The following is a 26,917-nucleotide window of genomic DNA, read 5'->3' on the forward strand; positions in this document are numbered from 1 at the left end:
ACCCTTTAATCCTAATTATTTCAGTGCTTCAGGGATTTGGGAATCATTCAGATCAAAATTACAGTTAAGCAATGGTAAAAGCAGCATTGGCTCCAGAGAGAATGTTGAGAGAGCAGAGTTGAGCAGTAAGGACTGAATGTGGAGAATACTAATGCTTAGGATCAGGAACATAAGGCAGAGAACAGGCAGTTCAGTTGTCCCTTAGTATCCACGGAGTATCGTTTCCAGGACTCTTGTGGATACCAAAATCCACAGTTGCTCAAATCCCTTATATAAAATGTAGTATTTGCATGAAACCTAAGCAAATTCTCCCACATACTTTAAATCATCTCTAGATTACTTATAATACCTAACACAATGTAAATACTATGTAAATAGTTTTGATTTTTGTAACTTTCTGGAATTTTTTTTTTTTTTTTTTTTTTTTTTTTTTCCGGTACGCGGGCCTCTCACTGTTGTAGCCTCTCTCGTTGCGGAGCACAGGTTCCGGACGCACAGGCTCAGGGGCCATGGCTCACGGGCCCAGCCACTCCGCGGCATGTGGGATCTTCCCGAACCGGGACACGAACCCGTGTCCCCTGCATCGGCAGGCGGACTCTCAACCACTGCGCCACCAGGGAAGCCCTTCCGAATATTTCTGATGCATTTTGTTGAATCTTCAGATGTGGAACCTATGGATATGGAGGGCTGACTGTACTGAAGATGATCATGGGAACATAATGTTTCAAAAATCAGTGCAAAATAATGTCAGATACCAAAGAGCAATTTAAGAGGATAAAGAATAAGAAGCACTTAAGAATATGAAATATCAGGAACATCTTTGGATTTGGAGAGCTGAAGGTTAATTTTTGAAGAGGTTAAATTCTGTAGAGCTGGTAGGTAGAACCCAAATTGCAAAGGACTAAGGAGTGAAAATGAGGAAGAACTTTGTAGACTGTTTCAATGAATATGATGATGAGAGACTTAGCATAGTGGTTCAGGAGAGCTCGAATTATAAAGGGTGTTGAGTGCTTATTTACAGTTGGGGAAATTTGGTCCTGTATATAGACAAAGAGAGAGAAACTAAAGGTCTAAGAGGTTGTGTAGATGACTGAAGGGAAATATGAGAGAAAACATTTGGAGGCTTAGCCTTGAATTAAGGCAAAGACTATTTCTTGAAGGCAGAAAGAACATAGAGTATTCAGATCATTTTGATGTGGATAGAATATTGAGGGAACTCATGTTAAATGGCCTCAATAAAAGTACCCTGATCTCCAGAGAACTAAGGGAGTAGAAAAAAGTCCAGCTTGATATCTGTGAAAATTGGTAAAACTATGAAATAAGAGCTTTGGGGAAAGTAATAAGGTTTTAACTAAGGATGAGCAGAAATCGCTCAGCAGAAGTGAGGGCCTCGGTCAGTCTGTAATGGCACAAAGTGATCCAATTTTATGTCTTTCTCCAGGACTACTTGGCAGTCTAGAAATAGAAAAAGATTGAATGACTGGGTTTATTTAAAAAATTATGTTAAATTGGAGGATATTATTAAGCCATGTATTAAAATACTTAATATTTTAAGTATTCAGGTGTCATCACAGTCAAACTCTCCTTGCATCAGGATGTTATGTGCATTACAAGGCTGTAGCAAACTAGAGCACTTTATCATCCACATTCTGTATGTGTATCATGAAAATACACATATAGAATGTAATATAAATGATGTATAGTAATAGTAATATGGTAATATAAATGATGTATTATGTAATATAATATAGTAATTATAAATGATGTATTATGACGTAAAGAAAATGTATATATTGATGTTACTAGCATCTTTAGTACATATTGAAATACAGAATTGATGTAAGAACCCATGAGTTAAAGTAATACCTTGTTTTTGTTACTTAAAAGTAACTTAAAAGTTAAAATGGAGGAAATTTTAAAAGAATAAAATCTGGCTCCAAATCCCTAATGATAAATTTTGACTAAAGCCAGCCTACTCTGATGATTCATGTACTTGACACCTTCTTAGCATTTATGTATATAGGTTTTACTATGCTCTTTTTCACTTGTTTATGTGTCACATTCTAATTTTCCTGGTTGCTTTTTCTTGCCTGCAGAATCTTACCACCTTCAGTTCATTGTCTATATTGCTTTAGTGTTCTATTTTCGAAGCATAAACTTTTATCATGTCAGCACTCTACTTTAAAATAACTATTGGCACACTTTTCCCTAGGGCACAGAGTCTAAATTCTCAGGTGGGCATATACAATCTGACATTATCTGTTCTCATCTGTTCCAGACATCCTCAGTCAGCCTCATTCCCCTGACAGTCATCTCCCACTTCCTTTTTTATTGAGCCATACTGAGTTACTTACCATTTGCATAACATATCATACTGTTGCCTCTAAGAAACACCATTCTTCCCTCACTTCATCTGGAAATCTCTTAGTCAGTCTTTAAGATCTACTTAGCTCAAATGTTATCCTTTCTGAAGCCTCCTCTTACTGTCTAGGCAAATTAATTTGGCTTCTGTGTACATGTGCACAGTCTTGTATTGTATGTGCCTCAACTAGAGCATGGTTTACATTAAATAATGGTTATCTGCATAAATACCATTGCACAAATTGTTGTACTTAACATTTCACCTACATGTTATTTAATTTCACCTACATTCCAAACACCTGTTATATATCAGCCACAGGTCTGGGGAGTCTGAACGAGACCTAGTACTTGTCCTTTGGCTCACAGTTCTCTTACTGGATGTTAATCTTTTCCAGGTTACTAAGCCTGTGCCCCAGAAAATGTGGACAGCTCTCCATTCATGTTGAAACTTTACCTTCCTACCTCTATGCCTTTATTCATTCAATTTCCTCTCCCTGGAATGCCTTCCCTTCCCTGTAGTTGAAAGCATGCATTAACTTCTTAGGCACCAATTCAAATTCTACTTCCTACTTAGGGCCCATCTTAGTCTCAAATCTGATATGGGGGTCTTCTTCCTTTGAATCTCAACATTTTCTTTGTAACTTTCTTATGTTACTTTCTTTTTTTTTTGCTAGATCACCATTTTATTTATTTATTTTAACATCTTTATTGGAGTATAATTGCTTTACAATGTTGTGTTAGTTTCTGCTGTATAACAAAGTGAATCATAAACGTATATATATCATATATATGTATACATATATCCCCATATCCCCTCCCTCTTGCATCTCCCTCCCTCCCTCCCTATTTATGTTACTTTCTTAATGTACTTTCTATTACAGTGATATGTGTTCTGTTTCCTTTTTGCCATCAAAATCTATAGTTTATGCATATATTCATGTAGCATGGTACACGTGGCTAATCATCCACAAACATTTGTTTAATTCACTTGGATGACTTAACTCATATAAGGAAGGCTCTAGCCCCTTTTCACCAAAGCATCATTTATTATGGTCACTGAAGCCTCTATTTATAGAAAGTACCAGGCGTTTTGTTTTGTTTTTTTAAAGGTCTGGGTATGGTTTATTTATTCACTTTTCTTTTTTTAAAATATTTTTTCCATGAAAAAGGAAGCAACACTTTGACTTCCTAAAATAGAAATATGTAGATTCTGATTGTTTACTTGATATTCAAGTAGTCATTCCTTGATGTAACTGTCTGATTTCATTACTCTGTTATCTTCAGTTTTTAAATAAAATTTTAATTTTTAAAGCCTGCTAATGTTACTATTTTTATGTCAGTATCATCCTTTATCTATCTACAGATGATGTTTTTAGAAGACAACTTTGTTTTTATTAAGTAAAAATGCATTTAGAAGAAAACTGGCACATGCATATCTTTGACTTTCAGTATTAAACTTGGCACATTATCTCTTGGGGCTGGCAGTCGCCACTATGCTTGCCTTGTCATTCTCCATTATGTGCTCTAGTAGTACAGCCAACACCTGTGACCACACAAAAGCCCATACACAGCAGCTGCAGGACTCAGATGTCCATGCTGAAATAAATTTCTAAAGCTGAAATATTTGGATCTGTGACTGGTTCTTCTTTTGAGCCTTTCAGGAATTGTTGGGATTTCCCAGTGCTGCATAGTGTTACATATGAAGTGTCCAGGACCTGCTTACTCTGCTATCTTCTTTGGTTATCTCTGATTCATTTTTTTTTTTTTTTTTTTGGCTGTGCCACGAGGCTTGAGGGATCTTAGTTCCCCAACCAGGGAACGAGCCAGGGCTGGCAGTGAAAGTGCCAAGCCCTAACCACTGGACTGCCAGGGAATTCCTTATCTCTGATTCAAATTAAAAGTGGAGGTCCTCATTAGTATCATAACGTAGTGTGTTGAGCACAGATTTTGAATTCCAACTGCCCAGATTTGAAGCCTGGATCTGTAACTGACCTGCTGTATTATCTTGGACAAGTTATTTAACCTCTGTAGGCCTCAGTTTTATGACCTGTAAAATGGAAATATTAATATCACCTACCTCAGAATACTGTGATGAAGAAATGAGTTTATATATGTATAGCTTTTGGAACCATACCTATACACTATATGCACTATATAAGTGCTTGCTATTATTACTAGATTATAAATTTTCAAAGAACCTCAGACACCACTTGAAAGCAATATTCCTCTAATACCTATGATTAGCCTTTTTCCTTGTTCATAATTTTCTTTTTCCATTTGCATTTTTGTAGCATATGCTTCTTGTTTATCAAAAAATGCATGAGTCATCAAAAACACATTGGTGGGGGGGACTCGAACATGTTTTAGAATATTTTAAGAACATACTATACCACTTCTTATTTATACAGTCACAAATTGTTAAGTGTTAAAATTAGAAAAAATATTTTCCTAGTTCAAGTATAAATAACTTAGTAACTGATAAGATATCAGAAACCCCATGAATCCCATGTCTGTCCTAGAAGCCAAGCAATCCTTGTCATTCATTCCTGGGCCTCAGGAACTCCAGACCACCATCTCCTGAAATAACGATTAGATGATGGTACATGCTCCAGTCCTTTGTTTTTTTTTATCATTATACTTGCCAATTTTTAATTCATTTATCAAGTTTCATTTGACACATGTATGGTGTATCTTCTATGTGACAGGTACAAATCTAGACCCTGAGAGTACAGCAGTGAATAAATAAACACAACTTCCTGTTGTAATGGAGCTTATGTTAAGTAAGTAAATGTTTAGAATGCAGAGTGGTGAAATGTGCTATAGAGAAAAATAAAGCAGGAAAGGAGAATGGGGAATACCAGGATGGAGAATGGAGGTGGTCAGAGAGAATCTCACTGAGTAGGTGACATTAAGAAAAGACTTGAAGGAGAGGCAGAGAGGTCTTTTTACTTCTGTAGAAAGAGTATTCCAGGCAGAGCAAAGAGCAGGTACAAAGGCCCTGAGGATACAATGTACCTGGCATGCTGTCATAAGAACTTTGATCTTACACTGAGTGAGTAGGAAGCCATTGAATAGCTTTGGGCAGTGGACTGTGATCTGCCTATCTTAGAAGGTTCACTCTGGTTATTGCATTATGAAGACACAGATTGGGATAAGGACGGAAGCAGAGAAATCAGTTAAGAAGCTATGGTAGCAATCCACAGCAAGGACCTACTGTATAGCACAGGGAATGCTGCTCAATATTCTGTAATAACCTAAATGGGAAAAGAATTTATAAAAGAATTGATACTTGTATATGTATAACTGAGTCCCCTGAAATTAACACAACATTGTTAATCAACTATGCTCCAATATAATATAACAATTTTTTAAAAAAGAAAAAAAAATAAAGACAGAATGCCAGAATAGTAAAGAGCAGAGCAGATAACAACAACAAAAAAGAAGCTATGGTAGAAATCCAGCTTAGATATGATGGTTCATCTGCCTTTGATATACTTTTTATTTGAGTTACTAAGTATGTTAGTCATAAAACAAAGCTAAGCCATATATGCAGGCCCAATTAAGATTTTGGAAATATGTGTAAATGCATTCTAAAGTTAAAATTGCTGGTACTACATCACAGTGGTTCCAAGTTTAATTTCCAAAGTCCATATCTATTACTTAACATAAGATACAAGGCAGCATAAAACAAAAACCCCTAAATATGACTTGGGATAAGTGACAACATTATTTTATGTTGTTTTTCTTCATCTACCATATATACATAAACAGTAAAAACTTCTATATGCTTGGATGCCTTCCAGAAATAGTTTTTTTTTCCCTCCTAGAAAAATCTCATGCATAAAGGCAAACAAACAAATAATCCCTACTTTGGTATTTCACATTAGAGGCTTTGATCAGGTTTATGATTATAGGGTATCCTGAAGAATAGGAAATATCATTCTTTAAATAGAAAGACTTGAGTCCTATTTATCTAGTAATTGAAAGGAATAGTTCATTATCATTGTGAAAGATATGAAAACTAAAACTTTGTTAGGTCAGGAATGCAATATATCAGGTGTAAACACCTATGTTCATGGTATAATAGATTTATAATACATACTATTTCCATAGTACTCATACTCATATTCTTGCATAGATCCTGAAATCAGCTGCTCAAATATTTAGTGAGTTACTTTTATGAATAATTTTTAAAAGATATTTTTGTATTATGCAAATTTTGTTACTTAGCAATGTAAGCATATACAGAACAAACAGAAACTTAAACTTTTTCACATAAGATGATTCTATTGACATAATCAATTTTCAATGAAGATTTTAAGTCAGGGGTTAGCAAGCTTCTGTAAAGGGTCAGGTAGTAAATATTTTAGACTTTGCAGGTCATACAGTCTCTGTTGCAAATACTCAGCTCTGCCATTGTAGTGAGAAAGCAGCCACAGATGATACAAAAATGAGTGTGTGGCTGTGCTCCAATACAACTTTATTTGCAAAGAAAAGCTGTTGGCCAGAATGGATCCTCCAGATGTAGTTTGCTCAGTCCTGTTCTAGAAGTTAGGAGTGAAAAGTTTCAGACCTATGAAGATTTGTGGTAAGTGGTAAATTCTAGTTATTATGGATGCCCAAAGACACAATTCTCAGACTTGGTCCTGTCTATGCTCTTCAGCATTATCCATTCCACATTTATTTCCACTAAGCAGTTCATTTTCTCATCAGTGATTTCATTAGCAATATGCTAGCTCCAGTGCTTCTTTAAACTCATTCTGATTTGTCTAATGTACATGAGTTTTCAGTACCTTAACTCTTGCCATTGTTGTTGATGCAATTCTACTGTTGCTAGTTTTAAAAACATTACTCTGTATTTTTAATTTAAACATCTGTGTACAGGGCTTCCCTGGTAGCGCAGGGGTTGCGCGTCCGCCTGCCGGTGCAGGGGAACCGGGTTCGCGCCCCGGTCTGGGAGGACCCCACATGCCGCGGAGCGGCTGGGCCCGTGAGCCATGGCCGCTGGGCCTGCGCGTCCGGAGCCTGTGCTCCACAACGGGAGAGGCCACAGCAGAGGGAGGCCCGCATACCACAAAAAAAAAAAAAAAACAAAACAAAACAAAAATTAAACATCTGTGTACAGAAATACAGTGCTGAATAGGATTATTTCTCTATGTTAGATCAGAAAAATCTTAACTATTTCATGATCTGTTCCATTTCGTACCCTGTGTTAATCTGTATTGAGTTCTGCTGTATCACAGCCTTTGCTAGCTTGGGATGCTCTTTGAATCCACTTTTCAAGGTTATACTGCTTTAATGGTCCTGGCATATCTTAGAATCTGTACAGCCATAGGGCTGAAAGCACCATTGGTCACATAATTCTGGGGGCTGATCTGCTTGGCTGTAGTAACATCTGGCCCAATGGGTAGCCCTGGCCTTATTCTGACAACTGCATGACTTTAATAGTCCTCTTGGATCTAGTAAGGATCTACCTTGTTACATGTTTTTGACAAGAAACAATAATTTCAAGCTCAGGTGCTACTAAGAAGACTGTTTCTTAAGAAAATAAAAATTCTCTTTAAGTCTTCTTTTTCCTCTTCTTCTTTTAAAAAACAATCTGCTTTTCCCTGACTACAGTAATATGCAGCCAACATATGCTTAATATTTAAGAAGACAACTCACTCTCAAACTTGTCATTCTAGCTGAATAGACATTTGTCATTTAAAACCTGCTAACTCCTTAATACACTATCTATAGTTCCTATGTAAACCAGTGCAGATTTTCAGGGGGTTGGAGCTGGGGTAGGGGTAGGGAGAAACTCTTTCTAATATAAATTAAATTTAGAAGGGTATTTTTTAGACTTAATAGGCATGTATACTCTTTGATTCTATATACCATTTTTTTCCTAAATAACTGAGTGAAAACTTAGATAATGTAAATAGATAATATAAAATTCACAAAATGAAGTAACAGAAATGCTTTAAATAACATACATTTCAGGTAAAAATGTAAAAAAAAATTAACATAAATCATCAAGTTTAATATAAAACTACAGAAAAATAATCTCTTTAGGATATATCAGTGACAAATGTTAGTTTTAATTTCATACTCTACTTATTGTTTATTTCTGAATTGACCTTTTAAGGTCGTGTTTGGTGGTATTTTAAGATGCAAGTAAAAAAATTTTTTAAGTGAGTCGTAGCTCAAATCTTCCCTAAATTTAAATTGATAGAAATGTACCTTTTAAATATCCTTTTCTAAAATTCATATGAAAAGAGCTAAAGGATTCCAATGAAGTGAGAGAGGAAGACAGTAACATGTGCACTCATATAAAATACCCTATGACATAGAATCCTTTCTGACAGGGTATGGTAGGCAAAAATGTAAAAGTACCAGAGAGCAATGTCCCTCACAAAATTCTTTCCTCTACTTTCCAAATTAAAGTGGCAGAGTGTTACAAAGGAGGGCATTTATGCTAATTTCCTCTAGTAGAGGAAGAATGCTTGCTTGTTATTAATCTTAATCTGGCAACTATCAAAACAGAATAAAACCCTAAAATAAAGATTGAAAAATAGCTAGAATGTAATCTTTTGTATGACAGTGATTACTGTGTTTAGATACCAAATCTTCTGGTATATTCTATTTGTCCAGTAGATCTTATCTATTCTGCCATGAATTGATGATTCTAGTTACATTCCAAACTCTCTCAGGAGTTTTAAAAGGTAACTTTAGTAAATGCACAATGGCACAGGGCCAACGCATAATCTTAGTGAACTCTTAGTGAAACGTAGTCATCACAACCACCTTGCTGGCCTCAACTTGCACCTCCCTTTAAACCCTGTGTGCCAAAGGTTTTAACCAAATCAGACTTCATAGCATCTGCAAAAGTCTATGAGCTTTTCAATTTCACGTCTTGGTTTGTGCTGCGTGCTGTACCTAGAGTGCTCTCTTTTCTCACTCTTATTTCTTCTAGAAAATCCTATTTCTTCTAGAAAATCCTATTTCTTCAGACTCTTTTTGTCCTCCCCAAAAGAATATTACAATCTCCTATTACTTTGAACCTGGTATTTACCCATATCCTCTTTTTATTTTGTATTTCTTCCCACTGCTCAACTTAGCATAGGACCATGCATATACCACACTGAAACATGGTCCGTAAATTTTTTTTTTTTTGCGGTACGCGGGCCTCTCACTATTGTGGCCTCTCCCGTTGCAGAGCACAGGCTCCGGACGCGCAGGCTCAGCGGCCATGGCTCACGGGCCCAGCCGCTCCGCGGCATGTGGGATCCTCCCAGACCGGGTCACGAACCCGTGTCCCCTGCATCGGCAGGCGGACTCTCAACCACTGCACCACCAGGGAAGCCCTATGGTCCTTAAATTTGATTCAACAGTTGCTTCTGACATTGATCTCAAATAGTTCTTTATGCCATTTTGTTTGCTAGTCTCTAATCTGTTGGTATACAGATGAACTATGATGTAAAAAGTCCTCAAAGCAAACAAAAATATTTATGGCAGATACATATTTCCCAAACAAGCTAATACCAAGTAGGTTGGAGATATGGATTTCAATTTTGGAGATCAGAAGTTTATTCTAGTCATTAACCAATTAGAGACAAAACCCACAAAGAAAATAATTGTCAGAAAAATTATTAGTTTGACTCTAAACAAAATCTATCAAAGAGTGTCTGGTTCATGTCCTATAGAGTTTAAATATCAAGACATCCCAAAGGAGTATGAGTAAAAGAGCTATCTTGGGAAGGTGTGCAGGCTCATACATGTGTAGTAACACTCCATTTACCTATATAATTGGAGAACCATTTCTAACACATTACTGAGTTTTAAATTTAATACAGTTAACCCTATTAAACAACAACACAATGCTTAAAAATTATAATTTTTTAAAACTGGAGATCTGTACACATTTTGCAAACTACAGTTCATGGACAAGCCCCCAATTGTCTTGGTATGACCTATAAGGAATTAATGTTTTTTACATTTTTAAGTGTTTGGAGGGGAGTGAAACAAAATAAAAATAAATTTTTGTGACATTAAAATTATATCAAATTCAGATTTCAGTGTCTATAAATAGATTTTTTTTAGAGCACAGATATGCTCATTCATTTATGTATTATGTATTAGTATTATCAGTCACCACTTTTTTCTTTTTTCTTTTTTTTGATGCAAATGTTTGTAGCAGCTTTATTTTCAAGAGTGAAAACCTAGAAATAACCTAAATACCCATAAAAAGATGAATGGGTAAACTAACAGTGGTACATCCAGATAAGAATGCTACTCATCAAAAAATAAAGAGATGAGCTAGTCGTTTATATCACTGATGCATCTCAAATAATTATGAAACAAAGGCACTCAGAAGAAAAACCCAGTAAACAGCTTATGATTCCAATCAGATAAATTCAAAAAAATGCAAAGGTATCTATTCTAAGGGAAAGTACATCAGTGATTACCTGGAGAGGTGGGAAGGGCAAGGAGAGATGATAATAGGACATGAGGTAAATATAGGCATTATCAGAACTCTGGTGATGGTTTCAAGGTTCATACCTAGGTGAAAACTTATTAACTTGTAATACTTCAAACATATGCAGTTTAGTACATGTAAATTATACTTTAATATAGATTTAAAAATTGTCTCAAGATGAAAAAATCTGTATGTCTCACTCTTTTTGGAAAATAGCTTTGGTAACCATATACTGAATCCACCAACTCTTTCCTTGTGCCCTCTGGGGATCAGTCTTCCGTCAGTGGTAGCAAATATGGAGAGCAATGAAGTACATTTCTACCTGAGTCAACAGGCATGCTGCCTAGATCACAAGAAACACATCCCCTTTTCTCTTTCTTTCCTGCCTCTGCAGTAAGGGCCTTGAAGTGAAATTCACTAGAATCAGTGTATAAACTGATCCTGCACAGTCAACGTCACAGAATCTGGATACACTTTTAGAAGAGGCACATTCCATCTAGTTGGCTGCAATGTCCTCCACTCCCTATTAAACCAGAGTTTCTGTACCAATTATGGTTTCCCCTGGACCCAATGGTCTTACAAATAGCAACATTAGCTCAGAGAATTGTGGACATTGGGAAATATAGTTCTCTGTAGACTTGGGGAATACACCCCTTCAACAGTGCCTCAATACCCTATAATCTCTAATTGGAGTAAGGGAAAAAAATTCATGCCCTCAGAAGCACTTGAGGTGAGATTCAATTCAGACCAATGGCCCCTCAGTTTTCTCCAGAGCCCCCATACTGAACAAGGAAATTGCCCATTCCCTGTACATCTATGCCTTTCTTTTGGGTAAACTCTCCAATCATCAGAAGGATTTGCTCATAAAAGATTTCCCACATTTAGCGCACTCTTAAGGCCTTTCTCCAGTGTGACCTCTCTCATGACAACACAGTTTGGAGGTGTTAATAAAAGATTTACCACATTCAGTGCACTTATAAGGCCTTTCTCCAGTGTGAGTCCTCTGATGATATCGAAGGCTAGAGTTGCTGGTAAAGGATTTCCCACACTCACTGCACTCATAAGGCTTCTTTCCAGTGTGAGTGCTCTGATGATAACGAAGGCTAGAGTTGCTGGTAAAGGATTTCCCGCACTCACTGCACTCATAAGGCTTCTCTCCAGTGTGATTTCTCAGAGGTACACGGAGGCAATTAGTGGCAAAAGATTTCCCACATTTGGTGCATTTGTAAGACCTTTCTCCAGTATGAATTCTACGATGATAACGGAGGGTGGAGCTAGTGGTAAAAAATTTCCCACATTCACTGCACTCATAAGGCTTCTCTCCAGTGTGATTTCTCTGATGAACACGGAAGAGGTAATTAGTAATAAAAGACTTCCCACATTCAGTGCATTTGTAAGGCCTTTCTCCTGTGTGAATACTCTGGTGTTCAATAAGCCTACACTTTCTTTTAAAATATTTCCCACACTCACTACATCCATAAAGATTTTCTCCTGTGTGAACTCTCTGGTGTTGAATGAAGCTATTCCTAAGGATAAAGGATTTCCCACATTTGCTACACTTATAAGGCTTTTCTCCAGAATGAAATCTATAATGATTACACAGATCATTGATAGAAGTAAAGGATTTCCCACATTCACTGCACTCATAAGACCTTTCTCCTGTGTGAACTCTCTGATGATAACAGAGGTTGGAGCTAGTTTTAAAAGCCTTCCCACATTCACTGCACTTATAAGGCCTTTCTCCTGTGTGTGATCTCTGATGATATCTGAGGCAGACCTAGACATAAAAGATTTCCCACAGTCACTGCACTCATGAGGCCTCTCTCCAGAATGAACTCTCTGATGATAACGGAGGGCACTGATACTGGTAAAGGATTTCCCGCATTCGCTGCACCTTATACAAGCCCTTTCTCCATAATGAACTCCCTGATGATAACAAAAGTTGGATTTAGAAATAAAAGATTTCCCACATTCACTGCATGTATAAGGTCATTCACTAGAATGAATTCTCTGATGGTAATGAAGAAGAGCAGGAGTAATAAAAAATTTCCCACATTCACTGCACTCATAAGGCCTTTCTCCAGTGTGAGTGCTTTGATGATAATGGAGGTTAGAGCTACTGGTAAAAGATTTCCCACATTCACTGCATGTATAAGGTCATTCACTAGAATGAATTCTCTGATGGTAATGAAGAAGAGCAGGAGTAATAAAAAATTTCCCACATTCACTGCACTCATAAGGCCTTTCTCCAGTGTGAGTGCTTTGATGATAATGGAGGTTAGAGCTACTGGTAAAAGATTTCCCACATTCACTGCACTCATAAGGCCTTTCTCCAGTGTGAGTGCTTTGATGATAATGGAGGTTAGAGCTACTGGTAAAAGATTTCCCACATTCACTGCACTCATAAGGCCTTTCTCCAGTGTGAACTCTTTGATGATAATGGAAGTTAGAGTTAGTGATAAAAGATCTCCCACATTCGTTGCACTCATAAGGTCTTTCTCCTGTGTGAGATTTCTGATGATATCTGAGGGCAGACCTAGAGACAAAAGATTTCTCACATTCACTGCACTCATAAGCCCTTTCTCCTGTGTGATATCTATGATGAGAAATGAATGCAGACCTAGACATAAAAGATTTCCCACATTCACTGCCCTCATAAGGCCTTTCTCCAGAATGAACTCTCTGATGATATTGGAAAGCACTGGTAGAGGTAAAAGACTTCCCAAACTCACTGCATTTATAAGGCCTTTCTCCTGTGTGAGATCTCTGATGATAAATGAGAGCAGACCTACAGGTAAAAGATTTCACACAGTCACTACACTTATAAAACCTTTCTCCAGAAAAAACTCTCTTATGTCGAATGAACACAGAGCTATGGGAAAAAGATTTTGCACAGTCACTGCACACAGAACTGTTTTCTCCACTGTGCAATCTCTGGGGATAAATGAGGACACACTTGTGAGTTAAGGATTTCCCACATTTGCTACACTTGTCCTGTCCTGAATCAGTATAAATTTTTCGATGTTGACTGATGGTTGAGCTTTGTCTAAAGGATTTGTCACTTCTGCTAAACACATGAAGCCTTTCTCTAGTGTGGAATCTCAGGTGCATAACAAATGCGGATTTGTACCTGAATGTTTTCCCACATTCATTACACACAAAACGCTGTCTTTCAGTGTAGACACACTGGTCCTGAACAAGTGTGTGTGGGGGGCTGAGGGCTTTCTTGCACTCTCCCCAGGTTTGATGATTTTTCCTGCCTTGTGAAGTTGACCCACCCTGGGTGATTTTGCTTAGCTTCTCCACAGTATGAGTGGCCTGTTGCTGCAGATGTCCCACACTGGCCTGGATTTTCTTAGAAGTAAGAGACTTCTGTGACACTTGGAATCTGTGGCTCCTGAAAAATGAAGTCCTGTGTACAATGCTATTCAAAGGCATATAAAATTTTGTTGCACATGCCCCACATCTCAACAGTTTATGGCTGTGTTGTGTTCCCTGATGCTTGGCCAACTGGAAAATGTCTCTCAAGACTGGACCACACATCTCACAGGGGTGTGTCTTGTGGAAAAATGGAGCTGCCTTAGGAGACCCAGCCTGTGACACTCCTACAGGAACAGTTTCTTCACAGGGTGTCTCCTCACCTTCTGCTCCACAGCAGCAACCCAGCGAGGATATAAGTGCGTAGCTGTCCAGCATCACACTGAGGTACAGGCGTCTCTGAGCCTCATCAAGAAGCCTCCACTCCCCCCAGGAGAAGCGCACAGCAACATCCGGAAAGGTCACACCACCCTCAGGTGGGTCCCTCAGTGCCGCCGCCATCGGATTCTGTGGTCTCAGAGGGCCGGGAGCGGCGGTCCTTATCCCGGGTCTGGAGCGCGGCACCCCGGGCTGCATCGCCGAACCTGACACGCCTCTGTGCAGCGGGGACACAGCCTCCTCTCGGACCTTCCCGTTCCCGACCAGAGAGCCAATGGGAGAGATGCCAAAATGAGCGTGACTTGGCTGGCTAGGCGGTGTCCCCTTCCTCCCTCACTACTCCGTGAGGACAACCACCCCTGACAGAGGACAACGGTATCCGAGCACCGTTCCCTGCTCCACCGGACCCCCCACCAAGCAAAATGATCGCCAGGACAGGCTGCCGGAGGTCCCGCCCCTGACGCATGCTCACTCGGGGAAAGCCCTCATCCTGAACAATGGCTACTTTTTGATACAACATCAGAGTTGAGTAGTTGTGACAGAAACCAAATTGTCTGCAAAGCCTAAAGTATCTGCTATCTGGCTCTTTATAGGAAACGTTTGCTGACCCTTGGCATAGATCATCCTCTCTCATTAAGTAAGGCATAATGAACAAAATGTAAACTTTTTTTTGGTATGTAGTATAAAATAGTGGTTAAAGGCAAGAGTTTGTCGACTAAAGAGACCTAGCTCTCTCATTGTCTGCTCTGTGACTTTGGGTAAATTATTTAAACTCTCTGAGTTTTAATTGTCTCAGGAATAAAACAGGATAACAATTCTACTTATTTTTTGGGTTTGGGGAGAATTAAATATATAACATACATAGTAAATAACCTAGTGCATATGACGTTGTGGCATATCTGTGGTCTGTGTTGCAAATAGTTCACCCTTGCAAGTGAACAGAAGATGAGTTTAAGAAGGACAGTACTGGAGCCAAGGATAGAAGTTGATTGATGTAGGAGAATGAAGAGGGCATGAGCAAAGGCTTCACTACTATCCTCCTCAAATTTATCTTCCGTGCACTTACATGGAGGAAGGGATAAATTGGGCATATTTTTATGTGGCACACATTTGGCAGGACTGATGATTCGTTTGAAGAAAAAGGAGCAAGCCTAGCATGCAAGGCAGAGAGCCACCTTCTAGGATAGAGAATTAATGAAAAGGAACAAGTTTGAGGGGGCAGGTGATAAATTCATTTTTGAAATGCTGGGTTTTTAGATACAAATGGGACACAATAGTTACTATGTAAATGAGTCATACAAGTGAGTATGAGACCATAAGATTCATTCATTCATAATTACTGAGTGTGACTAAATAACTGGTCCAGTCCTTGTTCAGGGAAACTCAGTGAGTAGGACAGAATTCCTGTTATTATTATTCCTGTTATTCCTAAGCTGCCTTTGTCCCTCCCAGCTGAGCTCTCCCCTCAGCTGCAGCAGCCCTCACTCCAATGGGGAGCTGTGTCCTAAGCAACTGGCTTAGGCTGAAGTACGTGCAGGGGTTGTCACGGGAAACTGGCCAGTGACCTGGTGCATTTTCAATCTGCCCTCTCTGCCCTGCTTCAGGAATAAGCAAGTGTGTGTGTGCTCCTCAGGATGGAGTCTAGGCTCCCAACAGCCCTCCTGTTAGTCCCCCTGGCCCTCCAACCAGCCAAACAGACTCGTTCCCCATGACAGACCCTGGGTCTGGGAGTCCAATATGTGGCTGGAACCACTCACTCCCCAGGGAGGATCTCTCCTCTTCTGTGTCCCTTCTTGGCGGTACAAGTCCCAATCTGATTGCTTCTCTTCCTTTCCCACCAGATTCTGTGTGGATCTTTCTTACAACCTTGTTTATACAGAAGTCTTTCTGCCAGTCTCCAGTTAGATGCAGTGAGAATTGTTCCATAGGTAGGTGCATTTTTGATGTGTTCTTTGGGGATGTGAGTTCCATGTCCTCCTACTCTGTTACCTTGATCTCTTCCTCCCAGATCTGTTCCTTTTTTTTTTATTTTTTTTTTTATTTAGAGACTGAACACTGATGGTGGGAAAGAAGTGAGAAAGGAAGAACAGCCAGACAAGTGATCTGTCAGTCAGTCAACGATATGTGTCTAGTGCCTACTAAGTGACAACTAAATTGAGCCAGCTCAAATATTCATGGAAGGTGCAAACTTATTGTCTCCGCCATCCCACTCAAGCCTCTTTAACCTTTCAAATGAATGTTTGAGAGGCTGCTGGCACCACAAAAGCAACTGTAGGCTTCCGTATTTCATCACAGAATTTCTCCATCCTGTCAACCCACTGCTTATTTTGCTGCTCCTTGCACTGCTCTCTTCTTTGACTAACCTTGTTTTAGCTTCATGTCATTGTTCTTTGCTAATCTCTGCCTTGTTTGGCAGTCCTGTTCTGATTCATTCTCCTTGTTATATTTCACCATTCTTTCAGCATACAACTTCCAGCATTTGTCCTCAAATCTTTCATTCTATAACCAGGGAAAGTGGGAGGTGACAGAGAGGTGTGCACCTCTCTTTGCCTCCTCTCACCAGGGTAAAAGGATTAGACACAAACCCTCTTTGTAAAAACACCCACCAATAGTCCTTCATCCCATCCACCTACCCCTTAGTACACTGTTCCACTTCCTAGCCCATTGTGGTAACAGCCTGTAGAATCTGGGATAATAAGGGCAGGGAATAAACATTGCAGTGACAGCCAATGGAGATGCTATGAAGGGAGCAGAGAATGGCTTACCTCTTCCTGATTACAGTTAGTCCCTGTTATCCGAGGCTTCACTCTCCATGGTTTCAGTAACATTTGGTCAACCATGGTCCAGTAATATTAAGTGGAAAAGTGCAGAAATAAACAATTTATGTTTTAAATTGTGTGCCCTTCTGAGATGCGTGATGAATCTCCCACTGTTCCTGCTCCATTCTGCCTGAGATGTGAATCCTCCCTTTGTCCAGCCATCCCGCACCTTAGTCACTTAGTAGCCAGCTTGGTTATCAGATCAACCTTTGTGATATTGCAGTGCTTGTGTTCAAGTCACCCTTATTTTACTTAATTTTGGCCTCAAAGTACAAGGGTAGTGATTCTGGCAATCCAGATATACCAAAGAGAAGCCATAAAGTGCTTCCTTCAAGTAAAAAGGTGAAAGTTCTTGACTTAATAAGAAAAGAAAAAAAATAGTATGCTGAGGTTACTAAGGTCCATGGTTAGAATGAATCTTCTATCCATGAAAGTGTGAAGAAGAAAATAGAAATTTGTGCTAGTTTTGTTGTTGCACCTCAAACTGCAAAAGTTATGGGCACAGTGTGTGGTAAGTGCTCAGTTAAGATAGAAAAGGCATTAAAATTTTACAGTAAGATATTTTTAGTGTAAATATCAGTACATGTTTATAATTTTCTATTTTATTATTATTGTTATTAATCTCTTCCTGTGCCTAATTTATAAATTAAACTTTATCACTGTAAAAACATAACGTATAAAGGGTTCAGTACTATCCACTGGGTATCTTGAAACATATTCTCCATGGATAAGGGGGGACTACTTACTATTTCTCCCTCCACTACAAGTTAAAATCTCTATAGGAAGCTCCACTGTTATTTTTATACCTATATTTTCCTTTGCTCTCCCACTGGCCTGGATCCAGCAGGAAGGCAGTGATACACTTGAAAGATAAGGTTAAGTGTTGTTTTCCTCCTGTTGGAATGGATTTTCCTCACTCTTGGAAACTGGCAACAAATAAATATTTGGCATTGTCAACCTGACCATAAATGTAATAAAAGTCAGTAAGCAAATAAATTTGGATGAGCTATAAAATATAGTCTAAATCCTAATGGGTTCACTATAAACAGATAGTTGCCTGAAAGTTGTCATGGTAGGTTCACAAAAAGGGAACTCTTCTTCATCCTGGTGAGGGTTTTAGACTTAAATATTTTTTTTTCCAGGATTAGAAAATAAGTTGAAAATAGGGCTGAATGTTGTAAAGAATTAAAGATAAATTACTCTTCCTTTCTTGGATAATACCCGGTTAGAACCTGAAAGATTCTTACTTCTCCTGAACTTATAGGTCAATTAACTCTGTTTTGCTATTGTGTTTCTAATTTTGTTTTTAATAAGAAAAATGGTCCAGAAGCATTTTAAGTGCACAGTTAATGGTAGATGTGTGCTAGCAGAGTATCAGTATGTGTGGTAATTAGGAATTGGAGATGGGGGGAATGAGGAAAAAAAGGTGCTTGTAATTAGCACTGTAGACACTAAGCACTCCAAGTCCAGTTGACAGGCTGTATAATTACCCCTGATTTTCCCCATCCCACCCCTATCTGAAAGGGATTTCAAAGAAGGAGCAGATATCAGTAATTTTACTGTGGTGTGAATTGAAGTCATTAGGCTCTCTTCCTTAGTGTTATCTGCTCTGTCATCCCTCTATATTATTATGAATTTGAGTTTAAAGGGATTCTAGGAGTCCATAACTGGTAATGGATGAGAGAAAGATTAAGGTTCTCAGTGTGCCTGAAATCACTCATTTTGCCTACTCTCTCTAGGTTCTGAGGGAAGGCAGAGAAAGAGGGAAAGAGCAATAAAATGAAACAGTATGAGAAAAAAATAAAGAAGAGAATTGGAACTGAACCCAAAAGGAAGATAGGAGAGTTTTCTGGAGTGATTTATACAGGTTTAATTTTGGAGAAATAAAAGAGATATCGAAAGGTGTATCATGCCTCTTCCTTTTCATTTACTCCTTTTTCTATTACTTAGATCTCAACTTTTTTGTAAAAGGATTTAAAGCAGTTTAAAAATAAAAGGTATGCATGCATTGAAACCCAAAAAGCAGAAATAAAATAGGAAGATCTCTCCCCTCCCCACGCAAACATACTCCTCTTTCCATCCCCTCATCACTTGCACTGGCTTTAGCATGGGATAGCAGCATATACATATTATGCCATCCACAGCATTGTTTCCTAGACTTCTCAAAATATGTGTGCAATGTGTAGAACATATTTTTGTAAAAAATAGTGCTAAAAAGAAAAAAAGACCAAAGGAAACAAGCCAAACTAGCCAAAGTAAAGTTTTATCCTCTATGCTTTGCCAAATATATCTCTCCTAGAAACAATTTACATAATGTTATAATATTTATTAAGATAATGGATACAAGATATTTAGCAACCTGTGAAACATCATTAGCCTGGAAATCACTAATGTAGGTAAAACACTGAGCAGTAAATGTTAAAGAGAACCAGGATTAAGTAAAATAAGGTCAGTGTCAGCCATTGCTTACACTAGACATAAGGTCAAAGTTGCTGGTCATCATAACAGTTTTGAAAAATACTGACAGTGATCATTAGAATTTTAAAAAATGTTAGGTTTATGTCTCATCTTTCCCTTGATCATAAATTCACCTTGTTATCAATGGTGTTAGAAATGGCCTTAAACACATCATAAATACTTAATATTCTGGGCAACAGACACAGGTAAAAAATATGTTATTTTGAAAAGATTTATTGAAAAACAACCATACTTATGAATATTTAAATTAATGTCTCTTTTTCACTCAAGGAAAATGACATATTAATTAAATTTGAAAAAAATTTCAAGATTTTATATAACTGAAAATATTATGTAATATTTTTATAAATATTTAATTTAATATGTCTAAATTAAGAACGTTATTTTTCAGCATTCTCCACATTTCTTCATCATAATAAAATTGCATTCAATTCAAGTACCATTCCTACAGGTGAATTTTTCATTTTGACTACTCTATGAACTATTTGGTTCATTAAAATATGGTGCCATTAATAAAAAATAAGTTACATGATTAGTTATTAGAGCTCTAAAATTATTTGATACTGTTGTCAATGACTTCATTTGATTAATTCATTTATTTCATATTTATAGTATGCCTATCAGGGGTTAATGCTAAACATGAAAGGTATAAATATAAAAAGATATAACAATAATTGGAGAAGGACTTACATTTCTAAGGGAAGAAAAGATATGTCAATGTATACAAAATGCAGTATGAAAATTACTATAAAAAGGATTACGTGCAGGATGTTCTCTAAGTTCTTTTCTTACATAGTAAAATATGAATCAAGAAGAGATTTGGACATTTCACTCAAAGTGAAATATGTTATTGCAGATGAGCTCTGTGGTTAGATATGCTATGTTGTCCAATACAGTAGTTTTTAGGCAAATGTAGTTATTTAAATTAATCAATTAAAGTTAAGCAAAATTTAAAGTTCAGTTTCTCAGGTAGATACATAAGCCAAATTTTAAAGTATTCAAGAGTATCATATTTATTAACACAAAAATCTTATCAAAGTTTCTGTTTAAATGATGTTTTATAATTGTTTTTCCCAAAAAGGCAATGATCTTTTTGGAAAATAGTTGTGTTCCAAATTAAAATTGTAAAAACATCAAGCTATGCATCAAAGATAAGTTTCTAGTTGTCAGGTAGACTGTTGTGCACTATTTCCTAATGAAGTCATAGCAAGAGAGTTAATTTATTTTCAGTAGTGGTTTGTTCATTATTGCATTATTAATACTTATCAAAGTACCTGAAGAAAACTGAACAAAGTTTTATTAAATGCTAAATGGATAAATGGGTACATTGAAAGAATAAATAAATGAACACATTTTTTTTTCTTCTTTGAGAGTCAGTCAAATGCACAGAAGCAGGAAGTCATCTGCTGGTAAAGAGATCACTTATGCCACCTACTACATTTGATTTCCACCTACAATTTCCAGGGAAGGAATAGAATGTTTGGAATATAAAATATCAAGAAACCTTAAAGATAGTTTGAATGTGCATTAAAGAAAGTGCAATTCAACTTTCCTTCCTCCTGCCCCCGTGCCCCCTTTCTTTCTCTCTTTCTTTCTTTCTTTTTTCTTTCTTTCTTTTCTTTCTCTTTCTTTCTTTCTTTCTTTTTTCTTTCTTTCTTTCTTTTCTCCCTCTCTCCCTCTCTTCCTCCCTTCCACCCTCCCTCTCTCCCTCCATCCCTTCCTTCCTTCTTCTTCCTTCCTTCCTTCCTTTCTTCAGGTTTGGACAAAAATATAAACAGGTTCACACAGCTCATCAACAGCAGACCAGGACTAGAACACAGGTTTTATATCAGAGGAAATAAAGTATGATTCCTTTTATTGATTGCAATTCAACTTTTAAAAACATTACTTAAAGTTATAATAGAGTGAAGCTCTTGTATCTTAAGATATCACTGTATCACTATAGTGATTACAATTTCAGAAATAATTGAGTGGATCGATGAAATAACTTATTCCAAAATAAGAATTTATGAGGCATCAGAAAGTCAGGTTCCACTCAAGTTCATAGAGAAATTCAGGGTCATATTAAGGCAGCTACTTAGAACAGGAAAACTGTTTAAATGAGCAGTTCATGATCACAGTAGAGGATTAGAGAAAAGTACTAAAATGTACTATACTATCTTATTTCTTTACACTTCGTTTTGTGCATTATAATTAAAAATTCTGATCTTTAATGTTGATGTCTGTTCTTTTAATTATTCGTGATGTGAAAATAAGGATGACTCTTAGTCAACTATGTTTATGACAGAAGTTAATCATACTTTCATAACTGAGGTTCACACCTCAGTTGGTGATAGTCATACATAATTTTAAACACTGTATCTAAGAGGAGATAAATTGGGCTTGTGATCCTAAATTCATAAAATGAGCACAATAATCTCAAAGGGGGAAAATTATTCTTGTCCTTTGCAAGTACTTAAGTAAGACCCAGAATGTTGAGAAAAATGGTAGTACCATGGCAGAGTGAGCCATCTGAACATAAGAAATGGCCAATTTCCTGACATGTTATTTTTCATTCATGCAATTACCACTTGGAATAAAGGTGTATACTTTGCGATTTTTTAAAAAATTTATTTATTTGTCTGCATCGGGTCTTAGCTACGGTACACAGGATCTTCGTTGAGGCAGGCAGGATATTTTTTTGTGATGTGGGCTCTTCATTGTGGTGTGTGGGCTTCTCTCTAGTTGTGGCATGTGGGTTTTCTCTTCTCTAGTTGTGGCGTGTGGGCTCCAGAGAGCATGGGCTCTGTAGTTTGCCGCACATGGGCTCTCTAGTTGAAGCATGGGAGCTCAGTAGTTGTGGTACGTGGGCTTAGTTACCCCACGGCAGCTGGGATCTTAGTTCCCTGAACAGGGATCAACCTGCGTCCCCTGCATTGGAAGGTGGATTCTTTATCACTGGACCACCAGGGAAGTCCCTAAAGGTGTATCCTTTGAAGTTGGGTTGAATTATTATAATAGAAGACAATTCAAAGGACTAGCTATTCATCCCAAAGTAAGTATTGGAGAGAACCAAGAAACTAGAGAGTGACTTACATCAACTGGTTAAAAGTAGCCAGTTAAATTCTAGGGTGGTGACAGGAAAAAGTAGGCTTTTTGTGCAGCAAGTTAATAGGTAGGTTAAAAGTTACAGGATGCCTTATATGAAGAAATAGTGCTGGTACCATGATCAGTTTAAGCCTTTGAAGGCAGAAATTTAACCAGGAGAAAGAATCTTTAAATAACCAAGTATTGTATGCTTATACTAGAGAGGTCCCATGGTAAAAAGTAATGGGAAGTGGCCCAAATTTGGGTCATCTGACTTGTTAGGCAGGAGTGAGGATCCTAAAAAGTACAAACTGGTGCAAAAGCAAAGCATCAATTTTAATCCCTGTTTGGTGGGGAGGCTGATGCATGAATGCCTAGAATCCTCTCCTTGCCAGAGACTGGTTTGCCCAAGGGCAGAGGAAAGAAGTGAGATAGGTCCCACTGGTATTTCAATGAGACCAAGATGCCATAAGAAAAGGATCTTCTGCCCAAAGTGGCAAACTGAGCTGTCATAACAAGCCACAGGAAAAACCGTCTCATCCGTATTCCAGTACATATTTCTTGACATTATGATTCAATTTTTTAAACACTTAAAATCAATTTTATTGAAGTGGAATTTTTTTTCACTTGACACTCATATTTTATAATTGATGAACCTACATTGGTACATTATTACCCAAAGTCCTAGTTTACACTAGGGTTCATCCTTGGTTTTATACATTCTATGGGTTTGGAAAAATGTATAGTGACATGCATCCACCATTATAATATCACACAGAACTGTTTCACTGCCCTAAAAATCCTCTGTGCTCCACCTATTAATCTCTTCTTCCCCTTCACTCCTGGAAACCACTGATCTTTTTACTGTCTTGTAGTTTGTCCTTTTCCAGAATGTCATATGGTTGGAATCATACAGTATGTATCCTTTTCAGAATGACTTCTTTCACTTAGTTATATGCATTTAAGTTTCCTCCATGTCTTTTTATGTCTTGATAGCTCATTTCTTTTCAGTTCTGAATTGTCTAAATGTATCACAGTTTAATCATCCCTTCATCTACTGAAGGACATCTTGGTTGCTTCTAAGTTTCGGCTATTGTGAATAAAGCTGTTATAAACATCTGTGTGAAGGTTTCTGTGTGGTTTGGGTGAAAATACCAAGGAGCATGATTGCTGGATCATATAGTAAGAGTAAATCTAGTTTTGTAAGAAACCGCCAAATTGTCTTACAAAGTGGCTGTACAATTTTGCATTCCCCCCAACAATGAATGAAAGTTCCTGTTACTCCACATCCTAACCACCATTTGATGTTGTCAGTGATCTAAATATTTTCCATTCTAATAGACATGTAGTAGTATCTCATTGCTGTTTTAATTTGCATTATGATTCAATTCTCAGTGTCTTCTTTCTTAAGAATATCTCCAAAAGTTAGAAGTGAGCAGAGTGATAATTTCTCTAATCTGTAATACATTCCCTAGGATGCTTTGGATTGTTAGCTATTGGAAAATGATACCATGAGATATAGATAGGATCCCAAATTTCAAAATGAGAATTAGAGTATGCTACAACCATGAAGAAAATACACTGATGATATTAAATTTTCTGAGGTTGTTTCCAAATGGTAAGTTTACCAAGAATGCCAATGTAAGCAAAGGACTATCATTGGTGTGAAATCTTATATGACTTACATTTCCATCTAATTAAATATGTAAATACAAATGAGAAATATGAATTCATTTAATGAGTTTTTGTCTCAATATAGGATTATGAATATTTGGATTTTGAAGATAATTATATCTTCAAATGATTTATTTTGTTTATTGTTTTTATTTTTATTGTTTTACTCATTTCACAGGTAGACTTTTATTAAAGCATGTTCTTGAAATGTTGCCTGTTTGAACTTTTACTATAACTTCTTGTCTGCTCCTGAATCTTACACTTTAAGTAAAAAGAACTGAAAACAAAACCCCACAGGTGAGTCCCTGATGTTTATTTTGAAACATAATATGTTGCTATGATTCTGGTCACTAAATGAAAAGCAGAACTGAACAAAAATTGGAATTCCTTAAGTTATGTCTCCAACCAAAAGTCAAAGTATATCAACATTGTACAGAATTGTATGGATTGCCAATAATTTAGTGTTAGTTATCCACCTTGTTTCTCCAACACATGGATCATACCACTTATTAATCTTTACAGACTGAGAGGTAAAGATAAAGTGAAAGGTTGTCAGTAAGCAGAAGCCTTACCACAAAATCTTTATTCTCATTATCATGACCCTTCAATTACTCATTTAACATTTTATATTTCAAACTCAATGCTATGCCTCAACCTGATACTATTTAAAAATCTTCCAAATCATGAAATAATTTGCATTTGAGGTAAAGGACATACATATTTTATGACTGCACCTGAAATATCATCATGGAAATTTTAAAAAAATTATCTATTTAAATTTCAACTAAAGAGCATGGTTTGCTCAAATAACCTTGTGAATTTGAAGCTTATTTAATTAAAAATTTTTCCCCAGAGTCAAGGTAAAAATACTGAGAATGCACATTGACCATTTTCTGATTTTAGCCACATTAGGGATCAAAATATTTTGCTCACACAAGTGATACAAAGTCATTTCAGATAGAAAATTAGAGTTTTACTTATGTAGGTGTGGAATTGTGACTTACCCCTGTCTGTGTCATACAGGAAGACAAAACAGTTCCATTCATAGTGATCCAGCAGACTCAAGAGTGCTCCTCGTAAGGAAGGCCTTAGCTGCAGCACAAACTGGCTCTCCCCCTCAGTAGGGAAACTTGGTGTGATGAGGGAGATGTGTAAGGCGCTGCAGAATGAGGTCAAGGTATGTACTGACCTCTTATCATAGAGTCCAAAAATGGCAAATACTCCTCTAGAATACTGGGAACAGACTGAAACAAAAGAAAAAAAAGTAAACTATTAGCACACTCTAAAATTGTTGACTCCACATCTACTGTTTATGAAACAAACAAAATTTCTGTCATTGATGTATCAGGAATATAATATAAGGAAAGAGTAAAAGTGAACTGTGCAATTATTTGTATAATCAATTAGTGAAATGTTAAGCTTGTACTCAAAACCCTGCAGTAAATGAGATAAAAAGAGGTTTTCTCAAGAAGCCAATTTGAATTAAGAAAAATTTGACTAAAATGAAGTAATATATAACATTCCATGATAATGTGACAAAGCCTATGCTAGAGACCTTTAAGTGTGACAATAAGAAGCCTAAGGTGTTGGATAATCTAGAGGTATTTATCGTGGGAGTAATTCCTTGTGAAACAAAGAAATTCGATTTTTCTTTGTTAAAGCAGTTATAGGTTCCTGAAAAAAATTAACTGTCCTGATAACATTTATATCTATATTCTATATCTGGGTTTTAGGGAATTATGAAGCATAATTAAATAAGATAAATTAATAAAATCTGGAAGTATTTCTTTTGTTCTTTTTTATTGTGCCTCTTGAAGCTGGAGACAGAGTCTAAGAAATTTAATTAAAACAGAAGAGGGTGACAACAGAAAATAAATTGCTACTGGTTTTCTTTAGATGATGTGCTGTAAGAGATACACACATGTTCTAGGAAAAACTAAAGCCCAATTAAGGGACCAGAGTTTACATTCATAAAAAAAAGACTAAGATAGAATTGACATTAAGATATAGGGGGAGCTTACCCAGCACTTTGGTGGGGCTAATGGCAGATGCTGGGAGGGCTCACGCCAAGTAGTACTTCCCAGAACTTCTGCTGCCAGTGTCCTTGTCCCCGCAGTGAGCCACAGTCACCGCCCCCCCATCTGCAGGAGGACCCTCGAGCACTAGCAGCCATGTGGCTGACAGAGTCTTGGTGCTCCAGCCGGGTGTCAGGCCTGAGCCCCTTAGGTGGGAAAGCCAAGTTCAAAACATTGGTTTACCAGAGACTTCCAGGCCCCCTCACGCCAAGTAGTACTTCCCAGAACTTCTGCTGCCAGTGTCCTTGTCCCCGCAGTGAGCCACAGTCACCGCCCCCCCCATCTGCAGG

General features: G+C 37.4%; 1 protein-coding gene across 2 annotated transcripts in view; it reads right to left on the reverse strand.

The window, feature by feature from the left end:
• Nucleotides 1-26,917, reverse strand: part of GRIA4 (glutamate ionotropic receptor AMPA type subunit 4) — a 529,194-nt gene that overhangs the window by 323,403 nt on the left and 178,874 nt on the right. For both annotated transcript variants that reach the window (XM_024115308.1, XM_024115307.1), the window contains exon 3: nucleotides 25,557-25,796. In XM_024115308.1, coding sequence (XP_023971076.1) covers nucleotides 25,557-25,796 — 240 coding nt within the window. The remainder of the gene's footprint in view (nucleotides 1-25,556; nucleotides 25,797-26,917) is intronic.

Source organism: Physeter macrocephalus, chromosome 16 (genome assembly GCF_002837175.3).
Source record: "Physeter macrocephalus isolate SW-GA chromosome 16, ASM283717v5, whole genome shotgun sequence".
NCBI classification, from domain to species: Eukaryota; Metazoa; Chordata; class Mammalia; order Artiodactyla; family Physeteridae; genus Physeter; species Physeter macrocephalus.